The sequence below is a fragment of the Microcaecilia unicolor genome, chromosome 1 (assembly GCF_901765095.1).
Source record: "Microcaecilia unicolor chromosome 1, aMicUni1.1, whole genome shotgun sequence".
In the NCBI taxonomy this organism is placed as follows: Eukaryota; Metazoa; Chordata; class Amphibia; order Gymnophiona; family Siphonopidae; genus Microcaecilia; species Microcaecilia unicolor.
The window spans coordinates 341,710,148-341,736,156 of NC_044031.1; the positions used below are offsets into that span (position 1 = coordinate 341,710,148).

General features: G+C 41.4%; 1 protein-coding gene across 2 annotated transcripts in view; it reads right to left on the reverse strand.

The window, feature by feature from the left end:
• The window catches only part of TNS3 (tensin 3), a 1,051,445-nt gene that overhangs the window by 675,709 nt on the left and 349,727 nt on the right, over window positions 1-26,009 (reverse strand). For both annotated transcript variants that reach the window (XM_030209265.1, XM_030209274.1), the window contains one exon: window positions 3,654-3,689. In XM_030209265.1, the coding sequence (XP_030065125.1) occupies window positions 3,654-3,689 (36 nt within the window). The remainder of the gene's footprint in view (window positions 1-3,653; window positions 3,690-26,009) is intronic.

A 26,009-nucleotide genomic window follows, 5' to 3' on the forward strand; every position in this document is an offset into this window, starting at 1 on the left:
AAGTACGTAAGTAATGCCACACATTGGGAAAAGACCAAGGGTCCATCGAGCCCAACATCCTGTCCACGACAGCAGCCAATCCAGGCCAAGGGCACCTGGCAAGCTTCCCAAACGTACAAACATTCTATACATGTTATTCCAAGAATTATGGAATTTTCCCAAGTCCATTTAGTAGCGGTTTATGGACTTGTCCTTTAGGAAACCGTCTAACCCCTTTTTCAACTCTGCCAAGCTAACCGCATCCACCACGTTCTCCGGCAATGAATTCCAGAATTTAATTACGCGTTGGGTGAAAAAAACTTTTCTCCGATTTGTTTTAAATTTACTACACTGTAGTTTCATCGCATGCCCCCTAGTCCTAGTATTTTTGGAAAGCGTGAACAGACGCTTCACATCCACCTGTTCCACTCCACTCATTATTTTATATACCTCTATCATGTCTCCCCTCAGCCGTCTCTTCTCCAAGCTGAAAAGCCCTAGCCTCCTTAGTCTTTCTTCATAGGGAAGTCGTCCCATCCCCACTATCATTTTAGTTGCCCTTCGCTGCACCTTTTCCAATTCCACTATATCTTTCTTGAGATGCGGCGACCAGAACTGAACACAATATTCAAGGTGCGGTCGCACCATGGAGCGATACAATGGCATTATAACATCCTCACACCTATTTTCCATACCTTTCCTAATAATACCCAACTTTCTATTCGCTTTCTGAGCCGCAGCAGCACACTGCACAGAAGGTTTCAGTGTATTATCGATGACAACACCCAGATCCCTTTCTTGGTCCATAACTCCTAACGTGGAACCTTGCATGACGTAGCTATAATTCGGGTTCTTTTTTCCCACATGCATCACCTTGCACTTGCTCACATTAAACGTAATCTGCCATCTAGCCGCCCAGTCTCCCAGTCTCGTAAGGTCCTTCTGTAATTTTTCACAATCCTGTTGCGAGTTAACGACTTTGAATAACTTTGTGTCATCAGCAAATGCAGCGGTCCTAGCACAGACCCCTGAAGAACTACTACTACTACTACTTAACATTTCTAAAGCGCTACTAGGGTTACGCAGTGCTGTACAATTTAACAAAGAAGGACATTCCCTGCTCAAAAGAGCTTACAATCTAATGGACTAATGGACAACTAAATGTCAAGCTGGGGCAGTCTAGTTACTCCCATCTCTAAATCATTTATAAATATATTCAAAAGCAGCGGTCCTAGCACAGACCCCTGAGGAACCCCACTAACTACCCTTCTCCATTGTGAATACTGCCCATTTAACCCCACTCTCTGTTTCCTATCCTTCAACCAGTTTTTAATCCACAATAGGACGTTTCCTCCTGGACTGGAGGAGTGGCCTAGTGGTTAGGGTGGTGGACTTTGGTCCTGGGGAACTGAGGAACTGAGTTCGATTCCCACTTCAGGCACAGGCAGCTCCTTGTGACTCTGGGCAAGTCACTTAACCCTCCATTGCCCCATGTAAGCCGCATTGAGCCTGCCATGAGTGGGAAAGCGTGGGGTACAAATGTAACAAAAATAAAATAAAATCCCATGACCCTCCAATTTCCTCTGTAGCCTTTCATGAGGTACCTTGTCAAACGCCTTTTGAAAATCCAGATACACAATATCAACCGGCTCCCCTTTGTCCACATGTTTGTTTACTCCTTCAAAGAATTGAAGTAAATTGGTCAGGCAAGATTGCCCCACACAAAAGCCATGCTGACTCGGTCTCAGTAATCCATGTCCTTGGATGTGCTCTGTAATTTTGTTTTTAACAACAGCCTCTACCATTTTCCCCGGCACCGATGTCAGACTCACCGGTCTATAATTTCCCAGATCTCCCCTGGAACCTTTTTTAAAAAATGGGCGTTACATTGGCCACCCTCCAATCTTCCGGTACCACGTTCGATTTTAAGGATAAATTGCATATCACTAACAGTAGCTCCGCAAGCTCATTTTTCAGTTCTATCAGTACTCTAGGATGAATACTATCCGGTCCAGGAGATTTGCTACTCTTCAGTTTGCTGAACTGCCCCATTACGTCCTCCAGGTTTACCGTGAAGTCAGTAAGTTTCTTCGACTCGTCCGCTTGAAATATCATTTCCAACACCGGTATCCCACCCAAATCTTCCTCAGTGAAGACCAAAGCAAAGAATTCATTCAATTTCTCCGCTACGTCTTTGTCTTCCTTGATCGCCCCTTTTACCCCTTGGTCATCCAGCAGCCCAACCGATTCTTTTCCGACTTCCTGCTTTTAATATACCGAAAAAATTTTTTACTATGTTTTTTTTGTCTCTAATGCTATCTTTTTTTTCGTAATCCCTCTTGGCCTTCTTTATCTGCGCCTTGCATTTGCTTTGACAGTCCTTATGCTGCTTCTTGTTATTTTCAGACGGTTCCTTCTTCCATTTTCTGAAGGCATTTCTTTTAGCCCTAATAGCTTCCTTCACCTCACTTTTCAACCAGGCCGGCTGTCTTTTGGAGTTCCGTCTTTCTTTTGTAATTCGTGGAATATATTTGTCTATGCCTGTTGTACAGTTTTTACCCTCTCAGTTGCCCCCCTAAGTTTTCTTTAACCGTTCTTCTCATTTTATCATAGTCTCCTTTTTTAAAGTTAATAGCTAATGTATTTGACTTCCTATGTATAGTTACTTCAAGGTTGATATCAAAACTGATCATATTATGATCACTGTTATCAAGCGGCCCCAGTACCATAACATCCCTCACCAGATCATGCGCTCCACTAAGGACCAAGTCTAGAATTTTTCCTTCTCTCATTGGCTCCTGCACCAGCTGCTCCATAAAGCTGTCCTTGATTTCATCAAGGAACTGTACCTCTCTAGCGTGTCCCGATGTTACATTTACCCAGTCTACATTTGGATAATTGAAGTCACCCATTATTATCACATTGCCCATTTTGTTTGCGTCTCTGATTTCTCTTATCATTTCTGCGTCTACCTGCTCATCCTGGCGAGGCGGACGGTAGTACACTCCTATCACCGTCCTTTTCCCTTTTATACATGGAATTTCAACCCACAATGATTCAAGGGTTTGATTTGTGTCCTGCTGAATTTCTAATCTATCTGAGTCAAAGCTCTCATTAATATACAATGCTACCCCCTCCACCAGTCCGGTCCACATACAACTGTGTATTCTATCCATTAAATTATGCATATAACTAATGGAAATTAAAAAAAAACATTTATACGGTCAACATTAGTGCTGACTGCACAAGACGTTTTGAACAACAGGACCTATGTTTCTAATATCTAGCTTTCAATATACCCATTTACAAAACAAATCCAAAATGAGATAATAAATGAAGAGAAATAAAAGAGTAAATATTCAAAATCTCTCAACTTTTTCTTAAGCCCACACCTTGTGCCTCTCACCTGCTTTAATTTAATAGGACTAGAGATCTAGAGTGAGGGGGGTAATGGTAGTTCTTGAAAACATGAAAAGATAATTTAGGGCCCTGTTTACTAAGGTGCGTTAGTGTTTTTAGCGAGCCTACACTTAGCACGTTCGCTAACCATGTAGGCGCCTATAGGGACATTGTAGGTACATACATGGTTAACACGTGTTAAACGTTAACACGCTTATAACACTGCTTAGTAAACAGGGCCCTTAGATAAAAATGTAAAATAATACATTACTTACTGCTCTGGTTACATGACTTATAAATGTGTCCAAGTTCTGTGGATGAATAGGAAAATAAGAATTAATTTAATATGTATAAATCGTTTCCTAGCTTAAATCAGGGTTTCCCCACAGCCAACTGGATTTTTAGGAAATCTAGAATGAATATGCATGTAATAAGTTTGCGAATAATAGGTCTCAGAAACACAAATTTATCTCATGCATATTCGTTCTGGATGTTTTGAAAACTGGTTTGGGAAATTAGGCATATGAAAAATACCAAATCAGGTATTACTAACTTGATATAAGAAAACAATATGCTGCAACTGCAGGGATTATTAAAACTCACTCGGGTTTGTTTCACCCAAACATTTGTGGACCTCTAGAGAGAACAAAACAAGTGAACATCTTATTTTATCTTTATACTTTACCAGCTTTTTACACATTAGCACTTTTGTTGCAGAATTATATTCCACAGCTTTCGGTGAAAACCTTTCTACCCCTATTCAAGAAGGGCCATAAGACCTATTACTTTTCTTAGGCATTTGTTGACTGACAGATGCAGCAGAATGAGGATGGTCATGGAGGGGTGGGTGAGGAACTGCATTCCATTATTTTTTTTCATCTGGCCTTCTCTTCTTTTCTAATTTCTCAACTTTTCTTTTACTCTTCTTCTAATTTATTGTTGTTTTCTTCATGTCTCTATTCGGTTTTTCTTTTCTTTTCTCATGACTATTTCTTCAATTATTATTTCTACTTGTAATTATATTATTATAAATTGCTCTGATAGGATGGGAAATTTTAATGTAAACTTTCTCGCTTTTTATTTGATTGTAAGCTGCTTTGAAGGAGCTTTAGAAAGTCCAAATAATCATAACCATATTTATCCCACTGGATTCACCCAAACGAGTTATCAAAAACTGCTTAAATAAGATTAATGATCAAACCAGAATTAACATAAAAGACAATTACATACTACAATATTATCAATAAACACTCAAATAATAAAATGCAGCACATTATTATAAATAAAACATCTGTTGTAAAAGTAGATACTTAGGTGATATTTGTCAACACAATCACTGAAAGAACTTGGGACCTAAAACCCTACAACCAAAAACATGCATTAGTACCATTGTAATATCAAGACCTTCTGATGGGCCCCTGATGAAACAATTGGTGAAATGAATATAGGGGGTATTTCTTGCTTGTCTTTTTAGATTTTTCAGCCTAATCATTTTCTTTTTGTTCCTTTGCATTTTCAGGTCATTCAGAACCAGACTTTACTGTTCAACAAGAGCAACTATCTTGTCTGGGAATGTGCTCCCTATTTTGATGTCCCCCATTTAATTCAGCCCAGTCACTGCAGTGATTCTCATTAGCCAGGAGCCACAAATGGTGGTTCCCCCTTCAGAGTGTGGCTGAAATGGACCCTGAATCTAGTCACTAGAAGTTAAACTTAGTGCTACCACCAGAGGCACTACTCCAGCTGCATCAGTACCAAACTACCCAGGGAAGCGATTCCTGGCCCAGAAATTGCAGTGCATAGAATTTGACAAAGAGCCACCAGATAGCACAGACTAGCAGGCTCATTTTCGAAAAAGGACGACGCCCATCTTTCGACACACATCGGAAGATGGGCGTCCTTCTCACAGGGTCGCCCAAATTGGCATAATCGAAAGCCAATTTTGGGTGTCCCCAACTGCTTTCTATTGCGGGGATGACCAAAGTTCATGGCGGCGTGTCGGAAGCAGGACTTGGGTGTGCCTAACACATGGGTGTCCTCGACCCATAATGGAAAAAAAGGGCTTCCCTGACAAGCACTTGGACGACTTTACTTGGGCCTGTTTTTCATACAACCAAGCCACAAAAAGGTGCCCAAACTGACCAGATGACCACCGGAGAGAATCGAGGATCAATTCCCCTTACTCCCCCAGTGGTCACTAACCCACTCCCACCCTAAAAAACAGCTTTAAAAATATTTTTGTGCCAGCCTCTATGCCAGCCTCAAATATCATACTCAGGTCCATCACAGCAGTATGCAGGTCCCTGGAGCAGTTTTAGTGGGTGCAGTGCACTTCAGGCAGGCGGACCCAGGCCCATTCCTCCCCCCCCCCACCTGTTACACTTGTGGTGGTAAATGTGAGCCCTCCAAAACCCACCAGAAACCCACTGTACCCACACCTAGGTGCCCCCGTTCACCCCTAAGGGCTATGGTACTGGTGTACAGTTGTGGGGAGTGGGTTTGGGGGGGGGTTGGGGGGCTCAGCACACAAGGTAAGGGAGCTATGTACCTGGGAGAAATTTCTGAAGTCCACTGCAGTGCCCCCTAGGGTGCCCGGTTGGTGTCCTGGCATGTCAGGGGGGGACAAGTGCACTACGAATGCTGGCTCCTCCCATGACCAAAGGGCTTGCATTTCTGAGATGGACATCCTTGGTTTCCATTATTGCTGAAAATCAGAAACGACCAAATCTAGGGACGACCATCTCTAAGGATGTCAAGATTTGGGCATCCCCGACCATATTATCGAAAAGAAAGATGGACGTCCATCTTGTTTCGATAATACGGGTTTCCCTGCCCCTCCACCGGGACGTTTTGCAAGGACGTCCTCAGCAAAACTTGGGCATCCCTTTCAATTATGCCCCTCCAAGTGTTCTTACTCTGTTCTTGAAAGTGTCCCCAGTGTGTTGCTCTTTTAAAAGTCAAAGTTCAAAGGGATTTAGCTGAATAATTTAGTAGTTATCTGACTAGAATAGCCCTTTGCACGCGGCCCAAATCTGAGCAGTTGAGCTTACGCACCTAGTTTCAATAGACAGCTAGACTTTGCCTTGACAAAAACAGGCAGTGAGGGAGAGAAGGGTATGTCAGGGGAGATATATATGCACATATATTTGATTTTTTAAATGTATATTGATATGCACCATCTTCTGAGGTTGCTCAAATCTTTTTTGATCCATTTATCTCTCATGCTACTTCTGTATGAAGTCCCCTGACTCTGACAGCTCCCCCAGAACATTTCTCTTGATCCTCAAAGAAATCTATGAGACCCATGCTCTTCCAAACACTGAAAGCTTCACCATATTCCCACAGACTACTACTACTACTATTAAACATTTCTATAGCGCTACTAGACTTACACAGCGCTGTACAAATTAACATGAAAAGACAGTCCCTGCTCCAGACCTGCTCTCCTAATTCCCCAAAATGTTTACCACACCCCTATCATCGATACATGTATATAATCATTTTCCCCAAGGACTTCTCCCAATCCACACAGTATCAATCACATCACCAAATCCTGCACTGCTCCCCCCCACCAACCCGTTCCCATTTACTGCCACTCCAGAATCAAAACATAACATTCTGGAGGTTCCTAGACTTTCCTAGTTGGAGGGACTCCCGAGCACTGCTCAATGGTATCACCTACTGGGACTTCAATAAGCATGAAGAGGGCAATTCTATAAAGGAGCTCCTGCATGAAGCCTATTCTATAAAGCCTATTCTGTAAAGCCTATTCTATAAAGCCTATTCTATAAAGTAGGCACCTAGTTTATTTTAAGGAATATTAAGGAGAAGGTAATCCACCCGAGTGGATGAACACCAACTCCCACGTAAAAGTAACAGTATAAAGAGAGTGGGAAGTGGACCAATGACTCCAGGGAGACGGGAGTCATTGGTCTACTTCCCACTCTCTTTATACTGATACTTTTAAGGAATATTTGCATAACTGGGTATAATATCAGTGAATGTGTTTAGCCACAAGCACTTACATCAACCATACACACGCAACTTATATACTATAACTTATGTATTTTAAGTGTGCCACGCCCATTCTCTATCTAGACTCTACCCATGTGAATGCCTACCTGCAAAGTACATGCTATCAAAGATATGGACAAACTTACAGAATAGCTCATAGCCAGATTATTGTCATTTATGGACATACAGTGATAGGAAAAATTTTCTCTCTCATGATTTCCCCTATTATTGCATATATGTCACACTGAAAGGGTTCTGATCTTTAAACAAAATGTAATATTAGACAAAGGAAACCTGAGTAAACAAATAAACCAGTTTTTAAATTATTACAACATTTATTTAAGGAACAAAGCTGTGATTCGGATCGTTGCTTTGCTGTGTAACCAATTGCGCTTCAGTTTCAACTCACTTCTGATACAGTGCAGAATTCATCAGGGCTGTGAAGTAGGTAAATCAAACCTTTGACTCTGACCCCTCTATTTTTCTACTGTCCAACCCTGAGCCTAACTCCTTCTGATATTAGGCTTTAAATTAATGCAAAGATGCTTGGGGCCAGTTTCCTCCTCATGCCACTGCTAGCTCTGCCAGTCACATCCTTCCAACACAGGAAGTTTACATCAGAGAAGGTGTGACTGACTGAGCTAGCAGCAGCGTGTAGAAAAATCTGTATCTGCACGTCGTCACACATCTACAAGGGAACACAATAACAGGATGAGTGGGAGAGAAGTAGGGAAAAAGAGAAAGTGGGTGATACTGGATTGGGGGGGACAGAGAAAATGGGTAATGCTGGATGGGGCAGAAGAGATACACAAGATTATGGGTAATGCTGGATGGGGCAGAAGAGACAGTGAGAGAAAACTGTAATGCTGGATGGGGCAGAAGAGATACACAAGATTATGGGTAATGCTGGATGGAAAGAAAAGGCAGACAGAGAGAGAGGGGGGGGGGTAATGCTGGATGAGGTAGAGAGATAGGGTTATACTAGATAAGGAGAAGAGAGAGACACACACATAGGGTAATGCTAGATTTTTTTTATTTTTGTGACATTTGTACCCCGCGCTTTCCCACTCATGGCAGGCTCAATGCTGCAGATAGGGGAGAAGAGACACCGTAAGGCAGACACTAGGGTAATGCTGGATGGGGAAGAGAGTTGGTGTAATGTTAGCTGGAGAGAAAAGAGAGAGAGAAACGGGGTAATGCTAGATGGTAGGGATAATGCTGGATGGGAGAGAGAAGAGAGAGAGAGAGAGAGATGGGTAATTGCTAGAGGGGGAAAGAGAGAGATGGGGCAATGCTGGATGGGAACAAAGAGACAAAGGAGATGCTGGATGGCACAAGGAGAAACAGAAGAGTAAATAAAAGCCTGGGGAATAAGGAGGAGATTGGGAGGGCCTGGGTGAGAGAAAGATGTGGAAAACCGTATGTGAATGCAGTGAAAAAAGGGAGATTGAAGACTGGATAGTAAGAATGAATGAAATCTGAACAGACAGAGAGACAGAAAACTAGAAAAAAGCTGAAAGAAAAAAAACAGTGTCAGAAATGGATATAGAGTTGGAAGTGAAGAAAAGAGGAGAGAGAAAAAGGAGATCCTGGAAAGAGAGCTAAGAGAAAACAGGGAAGCAGTAACTGGGTGAATCTCTTCATAAAGATGGTTAATACATCCCAATAAATAAATAAAAATAAATAAACTAGAGACTGGGACCTACACAATTAGAAAACTTAAATGGCCAGACAACTAATATAGAGAAAATAATTTTATTTTTAATTTAGGGTGAAGTAGAGTTGCAGCATTGTTGGTCCAGTTAAAAGTTAATAAATTAAAATAATAAAATAAGGTGACATCTTTTCACTGGACTAATTCAAAACATTTTTTGACTAGCTTTCAGATGCCAAAATCTAACCTAAGGTATGTGGGTTTGGCCTCTGAAAGGTAGTCAAAAATGTATTGAATTAGTCCAATAAAAAGTATAATTTTGTTTTCTGTTTTTATTTTTATTTGTTAATGTCTAATGTAGTGATTGGAATGTGTCAGTTTTTAAAAGTGGCATCTGTTGCATTTTTAGTCTGCAGAGTGGAAAGGCACATGATTCACTTTTTCTCTGTCTCTGGTGTTGCACTATATGCAGAGTCTGGCTTCCTGGGGTTCAGTTTAATTACTGTCTACTTATGTTTATTTTTAGTTTGTGATTACTTATTCTTTGCTTGGTGAGGGTCTATCTGTATTTTACATGTATGAAAAAGACACTGAATGACTGGTACTAAACCAAATTATTTCGTTTTTCCAATACGTGTATTGAAGTTCTACTGCCCACTATAGTGTTTACAGTGCTGTCTTTCCCTAGGTAGGCCCTTATTGTGTGACTCCTGGGGCCAGACACAGACACCTTGAAATCCTGACTGCATCCTTCGAACAGAAAGGCTATAACTCCAAAATAATCTCCAAGAATATTGCCTCCTCTCTGAAAACACCCAGGGAAAATCTGCTAGAGTACAAAGAAAAAAAAAAAGCCACAGACAGAATCCCCCCCCTTATAGTGACATACAACCCAGAGCTGGAAAAATTAAGAAAAATTATAAAAGATAGCCAGCCTCTACTCCAGGAGGATGAATTACTGAAAGAGATATTCCCATCCCCACCAGTGCTGGCCTTTCGACAGCCACCCAACTTAAAACACAAGCTAATTAGAAGTAAGCTCCCAACACAGACTCAAAAAGAAAAGAATGGCACACATCCTTGCAATATATCCAGCTGCAAACTATGCCAAAACATTTCACAGAACCCCACGGTCATTCACAAAGAAAAACTATTCAACATTAAGGAATCTTTCATGTGCTCATCTTCAAATGTGGTATACATCATTCAGTGTAAAAAATGCAACGAAGGCTGCTACATTGGAGAAACAAGTCAGATGCTAAAGAAGAGATTTAATTTACATAGACACCATATGAAAAATGTTAGTACCAATAAAGATGTCACGCCTGTGGGGCAGTACTTTACAAAACCAGAACACTGTACCATTGCCCTCCCGCGGGAGGTGGTGGAGATGAAAACGGTAACGGAATTCAAACATGCGTGGGATATACATAAAGGAATCCTGTGCAGAAGGAATGGATCCTCAGAAGCTTAGCCGAAATTGGGTGGCGGAGCAGGTGGGGGGAAGAGGGGTTGGTGGTTGGGAGGCGAGGATAGTGGAGGGCAGACTTATACGGTCTGTGCCAGAGTCGGTGATGGGAGGTGGGACTGGTGGTTGGGAGGCGGGGAATCCTGCTGGGCAGACTTATACGGTCTGTGCCCTGAAAAAGACAGGTACAAATCAAGGTAAGGTATACACATATGAATTTATCTTGTTGGGCAGACTGGATGGACCATGCAGGTCTTTTTCTGCCGTCATCTATTTTGTTACTATCAAGCATATTTTCAAAGCACTTAGCCTTCCAAAGTTCCATAGAAACCTATGGAACTTTGGAAGGCTAAGTGCTTTAAAAATTAGCCCCTATGTTACAGTGATTTCATGGTAAGAATCCTTAAAGGGAACTTTAAAACAATACAGGAACATAAGACCTTTGAAGTCAGAATGATTAAATATTTTGACACCCACCAGACAGGACTTAACAAAGATCTGGGTTTTCTAGCCCATTATAAACCATAAAATTGTACTACTTTGTCACCCCCCTGTCTCCATGCATATCTCCCTGTCCCTCATCCACCCGACTCATCCTGTCTCTCACCTATCCACCCCCCATCCTGTTAGACTGTCACTGGAATGATGTTTCACATATATATACTGTCATCTACCAACATTTGCTTATTTCCGATCTGACAAAGAAGGGCAACCTTTGAAAGCTAATCAAGAAATGTATTACGTTATGTCCAATAAAAAAGGTATCATCTTATTTTCTTTTCCATGTTTTATTTCTATTGATTATCTTCATAAAGGGGAAAGTGTCTTCATGATAAAGGAAAGCAAAGGAAAATGCATATCTTTCAATTTGAATCTTATAGATATGGGCCGCAAAAGCAGTTTTGGCCAAATTTAAATGAAGCCGTGTTGGGACAAAAATGTCAACATTTTTAGTTGCGTGTCTCCAGTTTAAAGTGACTTCAAGTTTCCTTTATCTGATATACCACAGTAAGGCTAATGCCATCACAGCGGTTGACAATAGTCTTAAAGAAAAGAACCCAAAGTAAGAAAGGAAATACAATATCTATAGGAAAAGCAAAGGTATAGACAGGAGAATACAAAATAAAAGAGGAGAGGGGCAAAAGGGAGGCAAAGCTGGCTAAGCATCGCAATCACAGGATCCCAGAGGGGAAATAAAGGGGACATTCAACAAAGTCAAACAATGAGACTATACAATTGCCTAAAAAAGTATGTTTTGAGGGCTATTTTGAATTCCACAGGGGACTGGAACTGCCATAGCTCAACAGGGTGAGTATTCCAGAGGACTGGTCCAGCAACAGAAAACATCATTTTACGAAGGGTGGCCATAGGTACAGTTTGAAGGGCAGGCACAGTAAGGAGAAGCTGATCTGCATAGTGCAGTGGCCAGATAGGAGACTAGGAAAGCAGGTACTGGGATAGAATGGGATATCATAGCACAGGCATGCTCTAGGTGCTTCCTTTGGTCAATTCCAATTGTCGGTGACATCAAGAGAATGACTTTGCTGCTGTGGGACAATGGGATTGAGGATCATGTATGTTGCACTGAACCCAGTCAATATTACCACACAAATCCAGAGAAAGTACACCAATCTGTACTTTTCTCCTGGAAGTTGATCTAGGTACTAAGTTTTGGTGAATCAACCCCCCCCCCCCCCCCCAAGTAAGCACCCCAATGATATGTTCATCGACAGGTAACTAAGGATTAAACAACACTAGGAATAACAAATATGGTCATATAACTTTAAAATACTTGAAATAAACAAACAGACCAAAAGCATTCAAAATTAAATGAACTTTTGTTACTGACCAGTGCACTTCAAACATCTCCTATACAAAAAACAAACAAACAAGAGAGAAAAACACCCAGCAACAAAAGCCCCTCCTAGCCAACCCCTCCAAAGCAATGCATATCCCTGACAGAGGGATGATGTATCGTTCTGTAGGGTTTGTTAAATCTGAAAACCTGTGTACCTCAAACATTCATGGCAAATTACATACAGCTGGAACAGCTCTGCCTTCTTAAAGACAGTCTGAGGGAGGAGGAGGTAGTTTATGCAAGCACAATCTCTCTTCCCCCCTTTCCACTTCCTCTCCTAAAACAGCCCCCCCCCCCCCCCCCATCACTTGCAACTGCTGAACACAGATTAATAGAGCTAAATCAGACAGGGCTGCCCAGGAAGGACCTGAGTGTTTATAGAGCTGCTCTCCCATGGGGACTGCCTTTCTTCAGCTCCTGACACTGAGTAAACACTTACCCAGCTTGTAACAACACAGAAACTGCAAAAAGAAAGACACCAGCAAAAAAGTATGAGATTCCTTCAGTCAGACTGCTTTTAGCCAGGAAGGAGTTTTCGTTCCACTCTTAAGGCTTCAGAACCCTTACACTTTGATACAGGTTACAATCAGCAAAGCTGGCCAAATTCAATACTTAAATCTTTGCAGAAGGCCAAGAGTACCGCCCCTGTCCAGAGATGACGTGTTGCACACAGATTAGAAGTATTTCAATATCCTGGCATGCTTAGGATTTGCTGATCTCGATAATTCATGTGGCTTTGAGTTCAGGTTGGTCCTGATCACCACAAAACCTAATGGGATAGACTCAATTTAGCAGGCTGCAATTTTAAAGGGTCCATTTCAAGAGAAAGCAATGCATGTAAAACTCAGATGAGGACTACTTATTGGCTGTTCCTTTCATCCTTGCCTGATGTAGGTGGCAAAAGTTGCCAGAGACACAAGAGATGTTAGCATAAGCTGTTAATTTCTTTTTAAGAATATACTCCCAGCATGCTCACCATAAGTAACACATGTCACAGTTGGTCACTTTCTTAAAGATTATACAGGGATCTTCAGATGTCACAGCACAGATACTGCATTTTAACAACTACTTATGCAGTACTGCTAATCCTCATTGATCCTAATTTTTAGTGTTTTATATAAATACTAGTAAAAGTGGCCCGTTTCGGAGAGCAATGAAACAGGCACTAGCGAGGTTTTGTTGTTTTAGCGATGTTGGGGGGGTCAGTGACATACCGACAGCGTGTGGTCCCGTACCCTTCCATTATTGCAGCTCGTCGATCGGTGCTTCATGCGTGTGTAAGGTATTGGTGTGTGTCATTCTGTAGCTCTGTGGCTCCACCCTTGACGTCATGACGTTGTACGCGAGGGCGGGGCAGACAGTCATGGTTCCACTGCGATCTACACCATGACGGAAGTTGGAGTTGAAAAATGTTGCCTCATTAGAACGTTGGGGTTGCGAATTATGTCCGGAAGGGGCATGGCCGAGGGCATATCTACTGAGTGAGGGTGAGTGGTGGTCACCGCCTAGGAGTTTGAGTGGTCCTGCCAGCCTACCCTAGGAACAGTAGATTCAGTGCTTCACTGAACGTTGGAGGTGAGAATTATTTATATAGATATTGCAGTCTCTTATCAAAAACTCAGAAGCTACTTAGAAGGTTGAAGTAACAGACTTGGAGGACCTCAGCAGATAGATAAGTATATATAAGCGACCTATAGGGACATAACTGATAAGCCTCACCTCCAGTCTGGCAACCTCTGTACTGCCTTGAAGGAGACAGCACCACCTTAGTGAGGGAGGAAGTAATCTTGTAACCAGGAAATGGCCTCCAGGGAATGTAATAACCACTCCAAGGGCTTCTGCCATTTTAGTTGGAGAGTCAATGATTGGCCATATAGATAGTTGGGTGGCTGGTGGGCATGAGGATTGCTTGGTCGCTTGCTTGATATGAACATGAAGAACCTCACATGTCATTTAGATAAGATTTTAGACAGTGCTGAAGAGGATCCAGCTGTGTTGGTACATATGGGCACATGATGTAGAAAAGAGGCTCTGGAAGCCAAAGTTAGGGTCAGGTAGAAAGTTGAAATCTAGAGCCTCCAGGGTAACCTACTCAGTCCACATGGAGAACCCAAGAAACAGGGTGATCAGGAAAACTGCAGACTGTTCAGCCTAACATCGGCACTGGGCAAAATGACAGAAACTATTTGTAAAGAACAAAATTACTGAACACACAGACATGGTGTAATGTGACAGGGTTAACACAGAGTCAGTCAAGGGAAGTTTTGCCTCACCAATATGCTACATATTTTGGAAGGAATGAATAAGCATATGGAAAAAGGTAAGCCAATTAACTACAGAAAGCTTTTGACAAAGTCCCTTATGAAAAATTCCTGTGGAAACTAAAAGGCCATAAGATAGGAGGTAATATCCCATTGTGGACTGGGAACTGGTTCTGGTTAGATAGAATTCTGAGAGCTCTGATGGGTGGGATAAAAAATTTCTGAATAAACTTGAAACTCCTCATTGTGTGGCAGCATTAGGAAAAGAATGGAAAGTAAAACAAAAAATATCACATCATATCTGTGTATCATATGGTTGCCACATCTCAAAAAAGACATAGCAAAAATTAGAAAAAGTACAGAGAAGAGTAACCAACATGATTAAGGAGATGAAGACTCTCATGGAGAAAAGGCTAGAGGAACTGGGGCTCTTCAGCTTAGAGAATAGAAAGGTGAGAGAGATAAGATAGAGGTCTATAAAATCCTGAGTGGAGAAGAACAGGGATGCGCCATGACTTTACTAAGTTGTACATTTCAAACAAATCAGAGAAAATGTTTTTTTTTCACTGAATGCATAATTAAGCTCTGGAACTTGTTGCCTGAGGACACAGTAAACCAGTTTCCACAGCTGGGTTTAAGAAAGATTTGAACAAATTTCTGGAAAACAAATTCCATAATCCATTATTAAGTTAGATATGAAGAAAGCTACTGCATATCCCTCAGGGTAAACATCATGGAGTCCTGCTACTTTTTGGGATCCTGCAGGAAACAGTATACTGGGCTAGATGGACCTTTGGTCTGACCAAGTACGGAAATTCTTATGTTCTATGGAGTGTGATATTCCATATAACTTACAGCTATTTCAATGGGCAAACTCATAATATCCAAGACAAGATGACAGTGAAGGCACATTAACCAGCATACCTAACAACAGTCTTCTTCTGGTCATTAAGTAAGGCAGATACAGTCACTGAGTAGGAAATATTTAACCCCCTCCACTACCAAAAAAAAAAGTTTAAAAATTAATTTTAATCTCCGTGGGAGGTAAATGAAGAACAAGTTTTGGCATGCTGCAGAGCTTATCTTTCCATGGTTATTTGGTCTTTCTCCTTGTCTCAATGTACTTCAAAGATGTAATGCATCCTCTATGACTGATCAGAAGGGCATAATAAAAATTAAAGCAAAAATGTATCAGACTGTTTTATAACCTTGAGTTCACAAACACTTGGAATGTGTCTGTAGAGTCTATTTTCTCAGCTTGATTATAATCACATTCTCATTTTGATTGTGTAACATTTAACTCAAGAAAATCTTAGGTAAGTAATTTATTCTCCTTCAGGTACCTCGCTCTATTGATTATTTTAATTACTGTCTATTTGGAGTTTTGCATGGGAACTATTACTAGTATTGCATTCATTGCACTATACAGCAAACATCCGCATGCTTCTTTCATGCAAGTTTGTGGATGAGAGAGAGATGGAGTCTAGGAATTAGAGGTACACAATCAGGAGAGCTCATGGAAATGCATGAAGCATAGCCCCCAACTCAGTTATGGGATCACTTTCTTTCCCTTTCAAGATGAACACTACCTTCAAGTTTATTATTGTAATAATCATGCTTTCCTTGTTTTACCAACCCTGAATCCCTCCAGCAACTAGGACCTAAATAGTGTGACATCACTGTGTAAATGATTTACTCAATTAATGGAAAATCAAAGAACCTTAGATGATCAGGAAAGGAAGACGTATTAGAGAATTTATATTAATACTCACCTTGTGGAATAAAGTACACACAAGTTTTTCTAAGATCTAAATTTGGATGAACTGACCATAAATGGATACAGAATATTATTAGGGAGTGACAGGGGAATACATGCAAGATCCAGACCAGCAAGACACCGACAGCTCTTCATGCTGCCCTTTGAGAGACAGCGTGGAGGCAATGCTGGTAGGGCTCTTAGGTCCCACCAAAAAAGGGGGTGTGAGAGAGAGGGGAGGGAAGCAGATTGAAAGGAAAAGGGAGTGGGATTGGTGGAAAGGGCTAAGAAAGGAAATTAGTAGAGATGGAGCCGACACACCACTGACATTCATCTAATCCCCACCACTGCCAAATGCCACTTTTTAAGTATGGCCTCTAGTGCTAAGAAATTAGATGTTGATGGAAAAGTGTTGTTCATTGTTATGAGATCACCCTGAGTATCTTTTAATAATTTATAATCTTTCAATGTCAAAAGTACATTTGATGTCAATAACATAGGTAAAGGAGTTGAGTAGAGAAGGTATTTTTCAATTTCCAACCAGAGCAGAGATGAGAACTCCAAGGGGTGTACACTATCCAAAATGCCCCACATCTTAATAGGGATGCTGAGTGATAGGAATGGAAATCTGGGAAGTTAACTCAACCTTGATCTCTAGGAGCTTTCAAAGTTTACAGTTTAGTTTACAGTTTATTAAAATTTTATATACTGGTCAAACTAACTGGCAGTCCTGAGCGTGATTATAAAATAACATAATAGAATGGGCAAAACAGGAAGTGAACTCCAATGTTTAACAGGAAAGGTGGACAACACTCAAGCTAATTAAACAAGGGTTAAAGAGAAGGACAGGAAGAGAGGTGGGGACGGAATGAAAAGTGGGAGTAGGGTAGTAGGAGATCAGTGATGACCATGTAAATAGGTTAGTTATTAGGTGATAGTTATATAAGCTTGGTTGAAGAGTCAGGTTTTTATTGCAACTTTAAAGTTTTTGCATGATGGCTCAGTCCTAATAAAGAGGGAGAGAGAATTCCAGAAGTAAGGGGCAGTGAAGAAAAAGACATGGTGACAGGTGGATTCAAGCTGAGCAAGTTTTAGCCCTAGAAGTACCAAAAAGTAATCATTTACAGAGCATAGTAAGCGTATCGGGGAATAAGGGATAGTTAAGAATGCTAAGTAGTCAGATGTTCCTAATCTAAAGGCTCCAAAAGTAAGTATGAGAAGTTTGAAAATAATACGCTGTTCTACAGGTAACAAATGAAATTTTTAAAAAGTGGGGTGACATCATCGAATTTCTTTGAGTGACTGTTCATTTTAATAGCAGTGTTTTGAACTGTTTGTAATTCCTTGAGGTAAACTCGCAAGTAGTCCAACCTTGAGACTAGGAAATGGAAATTATTCTGATCACAGTATCGACATATAGTACATAGTTAGTGAAGCAAAAAAAAAAAACAACACCTCATTTTGGAGAGATGTGATATTTAAGGGGAAAAAAATCAAATGGGAATCTAAAATTATCTGTAAGTACTGAAAGGAATCAACTGGTGAGATGGATATACCAAAAATAGTCAAAGTAGATGTAGGGATAAATTGAACCAGCAAGCCACAATTTTTTGTTTATTGAGCACCAATTTGTGATCTGAAAGCCATTTGGCGAAGTAGTCTAGACAGCGGTACAGCGGTCCTAGGACAGGATTTAGTGAACTCATAGGAAAGTGTTGTAGGATGTCATCAGCATAAAAATGAAAGGAAACACCAGTAGACATAAGTACATAAGTATTGCTATACTGGGAACCAAAGGTCCATCGAGCCCAGCATTCAGTTTCAAACAGTGGCCAATCCAGGTCACAAATACCAAAAAAGCTCAATACATTTTAAGCTGCTTATCCCAGAAATAAGCAGTGGATTTTCTCCAAGTCCATGTTAATAATGGTCTATGGACTTTTCCTTTAGGAAGCTGTCCAAACCTTTTTTAAACTCCACTAAGCTAACCGCCTTTACTACATTCACTGGCAATGAATTCCAGAGTTTAATAACAAGTTGAGTGATGAAAGATTTTCTCCAATTCGTTTTAAATTTACTACTTTGTAGCTTCATTGAAAGTTCCCTAGTCTTAGTATTTTTGGAAAGAGTAAACAAGCGATTCACATCTACCCGTTCAACTCCACTCATTATTTTATAGACCTCTATTATATCTTCCCTCAGCCATCTTTTCTCCAAGCTGAAGAGCCCTAGCCACTTTAGCCTTTCCTCATAGGGCAATCATCCCATCCCCTTTATCATTTTTATTGCCCTTCTCTGCACCTTTTCTAATTCCACTAAATCTTTTTTGAGATGCGGTGACCAGAACTGAACACAATATTCGAGATGTGGTCGCACCATGGAGCGATACAAAGGCATTATAACGTCCTCATTTTTCTTTTCCATTCCTTTCCTAATAATACCTAGCATTCTATTTGCTTTCTTAGCCGCCTCAGCACACTGAGCAGAAGGATTCAACATATCATCAATAACACCTAGATCCCTTTCTTGGTTGGTGACTCCTAACGTGGAACCTTGCATTACGTAGATATAATTCAGGTTCCTCTTTCCCACATGCATCACTTTACACTTGCTCACATTAAACGTCATCTGCCACTTAGACACCCAGTCTCCCAGTCTCATAAGGTCCTCTTGTAATTTTTCACAATCCTCTTGCGATTTAACAACTTTGAATAACTTTGTGTCTTCAGCAAATTTAATTACCTCACTAGTTACTCCCATCTCTAGGTCATTTATAAATATGTTAAAAAGCAGTGGTCCCAGCACAGAGTCCTGGGGAACTCCACTATCTATCTTCTCCATTGAGAATACTGACCATGTAACCCTACTCTCTGTTTTCTTTTAACCAGTTTTCAATCCACAGTAGGACACTACCTCCTATCCCATGACTCTCCAATTTCCTCTGGAGTCTTTCATGAGGTACTCCACATATAAGACTGTATAAGAGCACAAGAGGAGTGAGAAATAAATTGAACAGGAGAGATAATAGTACTAAGCCCTGGGAACATCACAAAGTAGGGGATGAGAAGTGGCTGAAGAAGTTGAAGATGCAGAGGTAAAAACCCTATATGAGCAGTTAGCCAGAAAAGACTGAAACCAAGACAAAACCGCTCCTGAACTACTAAGAGATGAAAGTTGCAAAAGTAACACATTGTAATCAATCAGGTCAAAGGTGGCAGAAATATCTAAGGAAATAGCTAAGACTACATTATATTTATCCAGAAAGGACTGCAGTCAGAACAAATTTGTGCTGTGACGGGTCTGGAAACCAGATTGTCTTGGATGGAAGGCAAGAATTTTATCAGAGAAAGAAGATAATTGTAAATAGACTACCTTTTCTAATATCTTAGAAAGAAAACATAAATTTGACACTGGTCGATAGTTCACAGGAAGTTAGGGATCAAGTGTAGGCTTTTTCAGAACAGGACACATGATAGCTACTTTCCAGGAATATGGTATCATTCCAGAAGATAGACTCACATTGATTATAGTGAGCACCTTCAGTAACAATTACAGCTTAAGTATCTTTAACCAAGAACGGGTCCAGAGAACAAAAAGTGCATCTTATGACGACATGATTTTGGTCAGTGATAAAAGAGATTGTGGCTGAAAAATAGACCAGGATCTTGACTAGGGAGTTGAGAAACCACTGCAAGTAGGGGATATGAAACTGATGCAACAGAGGATGTGGTTGTAGATAATGAACTTCTAAGATCCTGAACTTTAGTGAAAAAATACAGAAAAAGGACCTCAGCCAATGGAGCAAGGGAACTCTGTGCAGGGGAATTAGACAGAGATGTCAATGTCTGGAAGCTAGAAAACAATTCTTTAGAGGCATTAGATGTCATTTGTAGGCAACTTTTGAAGTAGAGTGACTTGGCATTCTTTAATTGATAATTTTAGTTTTTAAGCTTCATTTTGAAATTCAAGCGATTTTCACCAGATTTTAATTTGAGAAATTTACGTTCAGCCCTACGTAGTTCCCTTTCAAGTGAACGCAAATCTTTGTGGTACCAAAGTTTTATAGTATAGGAGATGGGAGTTCTAGACTACCTTAGGGGAAGGGTCCCACTTACCTTTCTTTCTGAGAAGTTCTGAGAGAAGAGGACATTTCTCTGGTAAGTGAACATTATTTTGCTCTGCGCTATGAGAACTTAAAGATTGGGGTTTAAACAACCCTTTAGTGTCCAATGTTCCCATCAATCTGTTCCCATATGGCTTATTATGGGAACATTGGACACTAAAGGGTTAAAGGAGGAATTGTAGGTTAATGATAGGCAGAATAAAAATATAAAAAAGCAAACTTTATCAACTAGTCTCCATACTCTTTTCCCCCTAGTTTTAAAACTTGAACTTTGTACACAGCATTAACAGATAGCCTCTAGCAGAGCCTAGTTCAGTCTTGGGGGTGGGGGGGGGGGGGAGAGAAAAGCTATCATTATTAACTAGTTTCCATAGTGTACAAGCCTTTTCGTACAGTTTTAAACTGAAATTTTCTAGAGGTAGAAAAACTTAACAGCCAAAGAACATTAAAAAGGATAGTAACAAGGCTTAAATTTTGTTCTAGAAGACAGTTATTTTTTGTTCTTTGGCTGCTGGAGAGGTAGCACTGCTACTGAGCTGAATTAGATGTTAATGAAAGTGTGAGGAATATTTGTAAAGGTTATTAAGGGCAAAATGATTACTGAGTTAGTTTGAACTAGTCTATTTGAAGCCCTTAAGATTCAAAACTATATAAAGAGGAAAGGTCCCACTTAACTTCCTTTCTGAGAAGTTCTGAGAGAAGAAAACATTTCTCTGGTAAGTGCACATTATTTTGCTTTGTGCTTTGGGAACTTAATTGGGATTTAAATGAGGAACTGTAGGTTATTGATAGGCAGAATAAAAATATAAAAAAGCAAACTTTATCATCTAGTCTCTATACTATTTTCCCCCTAGTTTAAAAACTTGAGATTTCTACCACAGCATTAACAGCCTCTAGCAAGCACAGCAAGATCTAGTTTAGTCTCAATGTATGGTTCCTAACTGGGCGACATTCTGGGAAAGGGGAAGACTGTTCCAAAAGGATGGCCTCCACCTTAACTGGGATAAAACCAGGCTGCTGGCGCTATGTTTTAAAAAGGAGATAGAGCAGCTTTTAAACTAGAATGGGGGGGAAAGCCAGGAGCACATGTTTTGGTGTGGAGTATCCTTGAAGGATACTATTGAAACAGGACATATAGGGAATCCCAGTAGAGAGGTTTCAACAATGCTAGAAGTAAGCCAGGTGTGCTTAATGAGAGAGCAGGATAAAGGATGCACATTATCCCCTTCAACTTCTAAGCAGCTTGTAGATCAAAGAGAAAAGCACAATTTGAGGTGCCTGTATACAAATGCTAGAAAACTAAAAAATAAGATGGGAGATTATATAGCACTAAATGATGAGGTAGATATAATAGGCATCTCAGAGACTTGGTGGGAAAAGGGCAATCAATGTGACACTGTATGATAGACAGGCTCAAATTGGAGGGGGGGAGGTTGCGCTACATGTTAAAGAGGGAATTGAGTCAAATAAAATAAACATTCCACATGAAACAGATAGCAGAATGGAATCATTATGAATAGAAATTCCACGTGGGAAGGGAAGGAGTATTCTTGTAGGGCTGTACTACCGTCCGCCGGGACAGAGCGAACAGATGGATGAAGAAAGGTTTACAAGGATTAGGAAAGCTGGCAAATTGGGCAACACTATGATAATGGGTGAATTCAATTACCACAATATTTATTGGATAATGTTACAACAGGGAGTGCCATGGAGATTAAATTTCTAGATGTAATAAACAACTGCTTCTTGGAGCAATTGATCCAGGAACTGACAAGATGGAGAGCTCGGTGTCCGGCTGGTTGAAGTAACTTGCGGCCGATCGGTCTGTGCTGCTCGCATGCATCAAGAAGGATGGAAGATCGGGGGTTACTGAACGACTGTGGATATCATTTTTAGCAGGAGTAGAAGACGCTCCCTCCACCACTTGAGAATCTCCGATGAGACGAGTGAAAGACAAAGAGGTGGAGGGAGAGCCCAGCATATCGAAACCCGGAACAGCAGAAAGCCTTGGAATAGGAGAGAGGATCAGAGACAGGATCTGCAAGATTGTGGGCCAATGATCAGACTTAGGCAGCGATGGCGGCAGCGCCCGGTCGCTACAGAAGGACTACCCACCACTACATCCAAATGGGTGGACTCGAACCTTACTGGGTCTGAGGACCAAACCGAACGTGCCGTGCCCGAGCACGACCAGAGCTGAGGATCAAGACAAGCGGCTGCACCAACCCAAGAGGCTGCGAATCGGGGAGCAGACGGATCCACATCTCCTCTCCTCTTTAACTGAGGTCCTCCAGTTCCCAAGTGGCTCAGAGTCAGAAGGGCTTCGGGGTTCGGCGTGGTGCCGGAGGGGCGCTCCGGTTTCCCAGCAGCCTCACCAACACCGAACGGGGGCTCTCTCCTGTTGGCCCTCGGGACCACCTCCTCTGACCTCCCGCACCCAGAAGCAGTGTGCAGTACCTCGCAGCGCCGGTCGGAGAACGGTGAGTTCCTGGCCTTGGTGGTGTGGAGAGCGGCGGGCAACGATCGGTGGAAGTTGTTGGGAGGAGAGTGGCTAGCACCGGGTGGCGGGCAACGATCGGTGGGAGAGTCACCGGTTGGAGAGCAGCAGCGGCGGGTAACGATCGGAACTGAGCCTACTACTCTGCAATATAACTTTTGAAAACACTAAAGTGAGCTGAGTCGGTATGTTTTCATGCACGGAGAGAGGGACTAATCACTAAACCTTTCCCTGGAACGGAGTGAAGAAGCACACCAAAAAATATTGCCGAAAACAAGGAAAGCCCTACTCAAGTCCCAATGTAGCTCCCTGTGATACTGGGTAAGTCATTTAACCCTCCAGTGCCCCAAGCTAGAAGCTTAGATTGTGAACCCCTAAGAGAAAGGAAAATATCTACTGTTCTTAGATGTACATAAGCACCGCCTTACTGGGAAAAGACCAAGGGTCCATCAAGCCCAGCATCCTGTCTCCAACGGCGGCCAATCCAGGCTTCAAGAATCCGGCAACCCCCCCCCCCCCCCCCCAAAAAAAAAATATATATATATATATATATATATTTAATAATGTTCAATGGACTTTTCCTTCAGGAATCTGTCCAAACCCCCCTTAAAATTCGTATTACACCCTGGGTTACACCCAAAGAACATAGTCCTTCCATACAACTATCAAACACGGCCCACTAGCAACACTAAGTGAACCGATACCATAATGAACACCAGCAATCTGCTCCTAACAATCTACTCCTTATCCCTGATCCACCTAATACTAACCACCCCACACACTGAAAGCAACATCATACCCACAATACTTAACCACCAAAGACGGGCCAGTTATGCTGAGGCCACACCTCACCAAACTGACAACAATCAAAACAAAGAAAGAACACCAGCATGCGGACAACCTCAATACAAGGGAAAGAAAGGTCACACGAAACCCGCACTAACAAAGCAACAACTGACGAAAATCCAGATAACACCAAACATAGATGACCCTTACCAAAAAATTAAAGTGGCCTACATCAATGCCAGATCCATAGTAAATAAAGTGGCAATAATAACAGACTGGATCACATTTGAAAACTTTGACCTGCTGTTCATCACTGAAACCTGGATCCATGACCAAAAGGACCCAATAATCCTAGACCTATGCTCCCCGGGATACAAAATCACTCACTGGACCAGAAAGCAAAAGAGAGGTGGAAGCATAGCACTAATCCATCGATCCCACTTCACCACCGTAACCAATGCCGAGTCCATAACATCCCAGCTTGATATTGCCTCAATTAGAATACATCACACAACCCTGCTCGGCCACCTAAACTGTGTCGTTTTATAGACCACCAACCACACTTCATGAACTTCATATCAAACACCTGTGCAACCAACTCCAATATACTACTACTGGGAGACATCAACCTTCACCTCGAAGACCCAAACTCATCAAACACATGTGAATGCAAAGAATTCCTCCAACTATGGGATCTTAAATGGCCACACAACCAAGCAACCCATGTCAAAGGGCACACACTCAACCTTATCTCACATAAACTGTTCACAGACCAGAACCTAATAATAACAAATACTCAATGGTCAAACACACCATGGTCAGACCACTACAAACTAAACCTATCCCTACAATGGCGGAAAAAGGGTTCACACCACAAACAAGAACAAACAACATACAGTACAAGAGGCCAAATAGACCCAGAAACATTCTGGCAACAGATATACAATAATGAATGGACAGCACAAACGGACACAACATATTATCTCTCAGATTGGGACAAAAGATGCAAAAGCATACTAGACGAAATAGTACCCTTACAAACAAGAACCTCACGCGGACATAACTCAATACCATGGTACAACAAAGAACTGAAAAAACTAAAATCACAATCCAGAAAACTAGAACGAGCATGGAAAAAACTTAAAGACGCACAAACATTCAACGCATGGAAACAAACACAAAGAAGCTACAAATATGCAACAAGACAAGCCAAAGGCTGTATTACAAAACCAAAATAGGGCCAGACTACAAAGACATGAAGAAATTATACTACTTCGTGAACAAACTACTAGACACCTCCTTGGTCACCACAACCAACACAGCCATCCCATCTGTAAACAAACTTGCCAAATACTTCAACGAAAAAATTGTAAACTTACGTAACACGCTACCTCAGAACATCACTGACATCGAAAACTTCATCGAGTGTATGGATCCAATCTACAGCGAACACCCAGTGGACAGAACCTGGACAAGCTTCGCCCCCCTGAATGTTGAAACCATCACCTAAGCGATTAAAAGTTTCTCCAAGACTCACTGCAAACTGGATACCTGCCCCAGTTACCTACTAAAATCCGCTCCACATCGCTTCATAGCAGACCTCACAACCCACTTAAACTACATGCTCCAACATGGTCTCTTCCCAAAGGATAACAGCAACATCCTACTCACCCCAATACCAAAAGATACCAAGAAAAAAAACAACTGATATCACCAACTACCGCCCAGTAGCATCTATTCCACTGGCAGTCAAACTGATGAAAAGCCTGGTAACAGAGCAAATTACCAACTACATAAACAAATTCTCACTATTACACGAATCACAATCAGGATTTCGTTCCTCCTACAGCACTGAAACAGTACTAATCACTCTATTAGCCAAATTCAAACATGAAATTGCAACAGGCAAAAACATTCTTCTCCTACAATTCGACATGTAGTGCGTTCGACATGGTAAATCACAAAATACTATTAAATATCCTAGAATACTTTGGGATAGGTGGTAGTGTACTCAACTGGATCATGGGCTTCCTAACTACTAGAACATATCAAGTGATGTCAAATTTGAACATATCTTCACCATGGAAAGCAGACTGCAGAGTACCTCAAGGATCACCACGATCACCACTATCACCGATCCTTTTCAATCTAATGATGACCCCACTAGCCAAGGCCCTATCCAACCAAGGCCTTAACCCATTCATTTACGCAGAC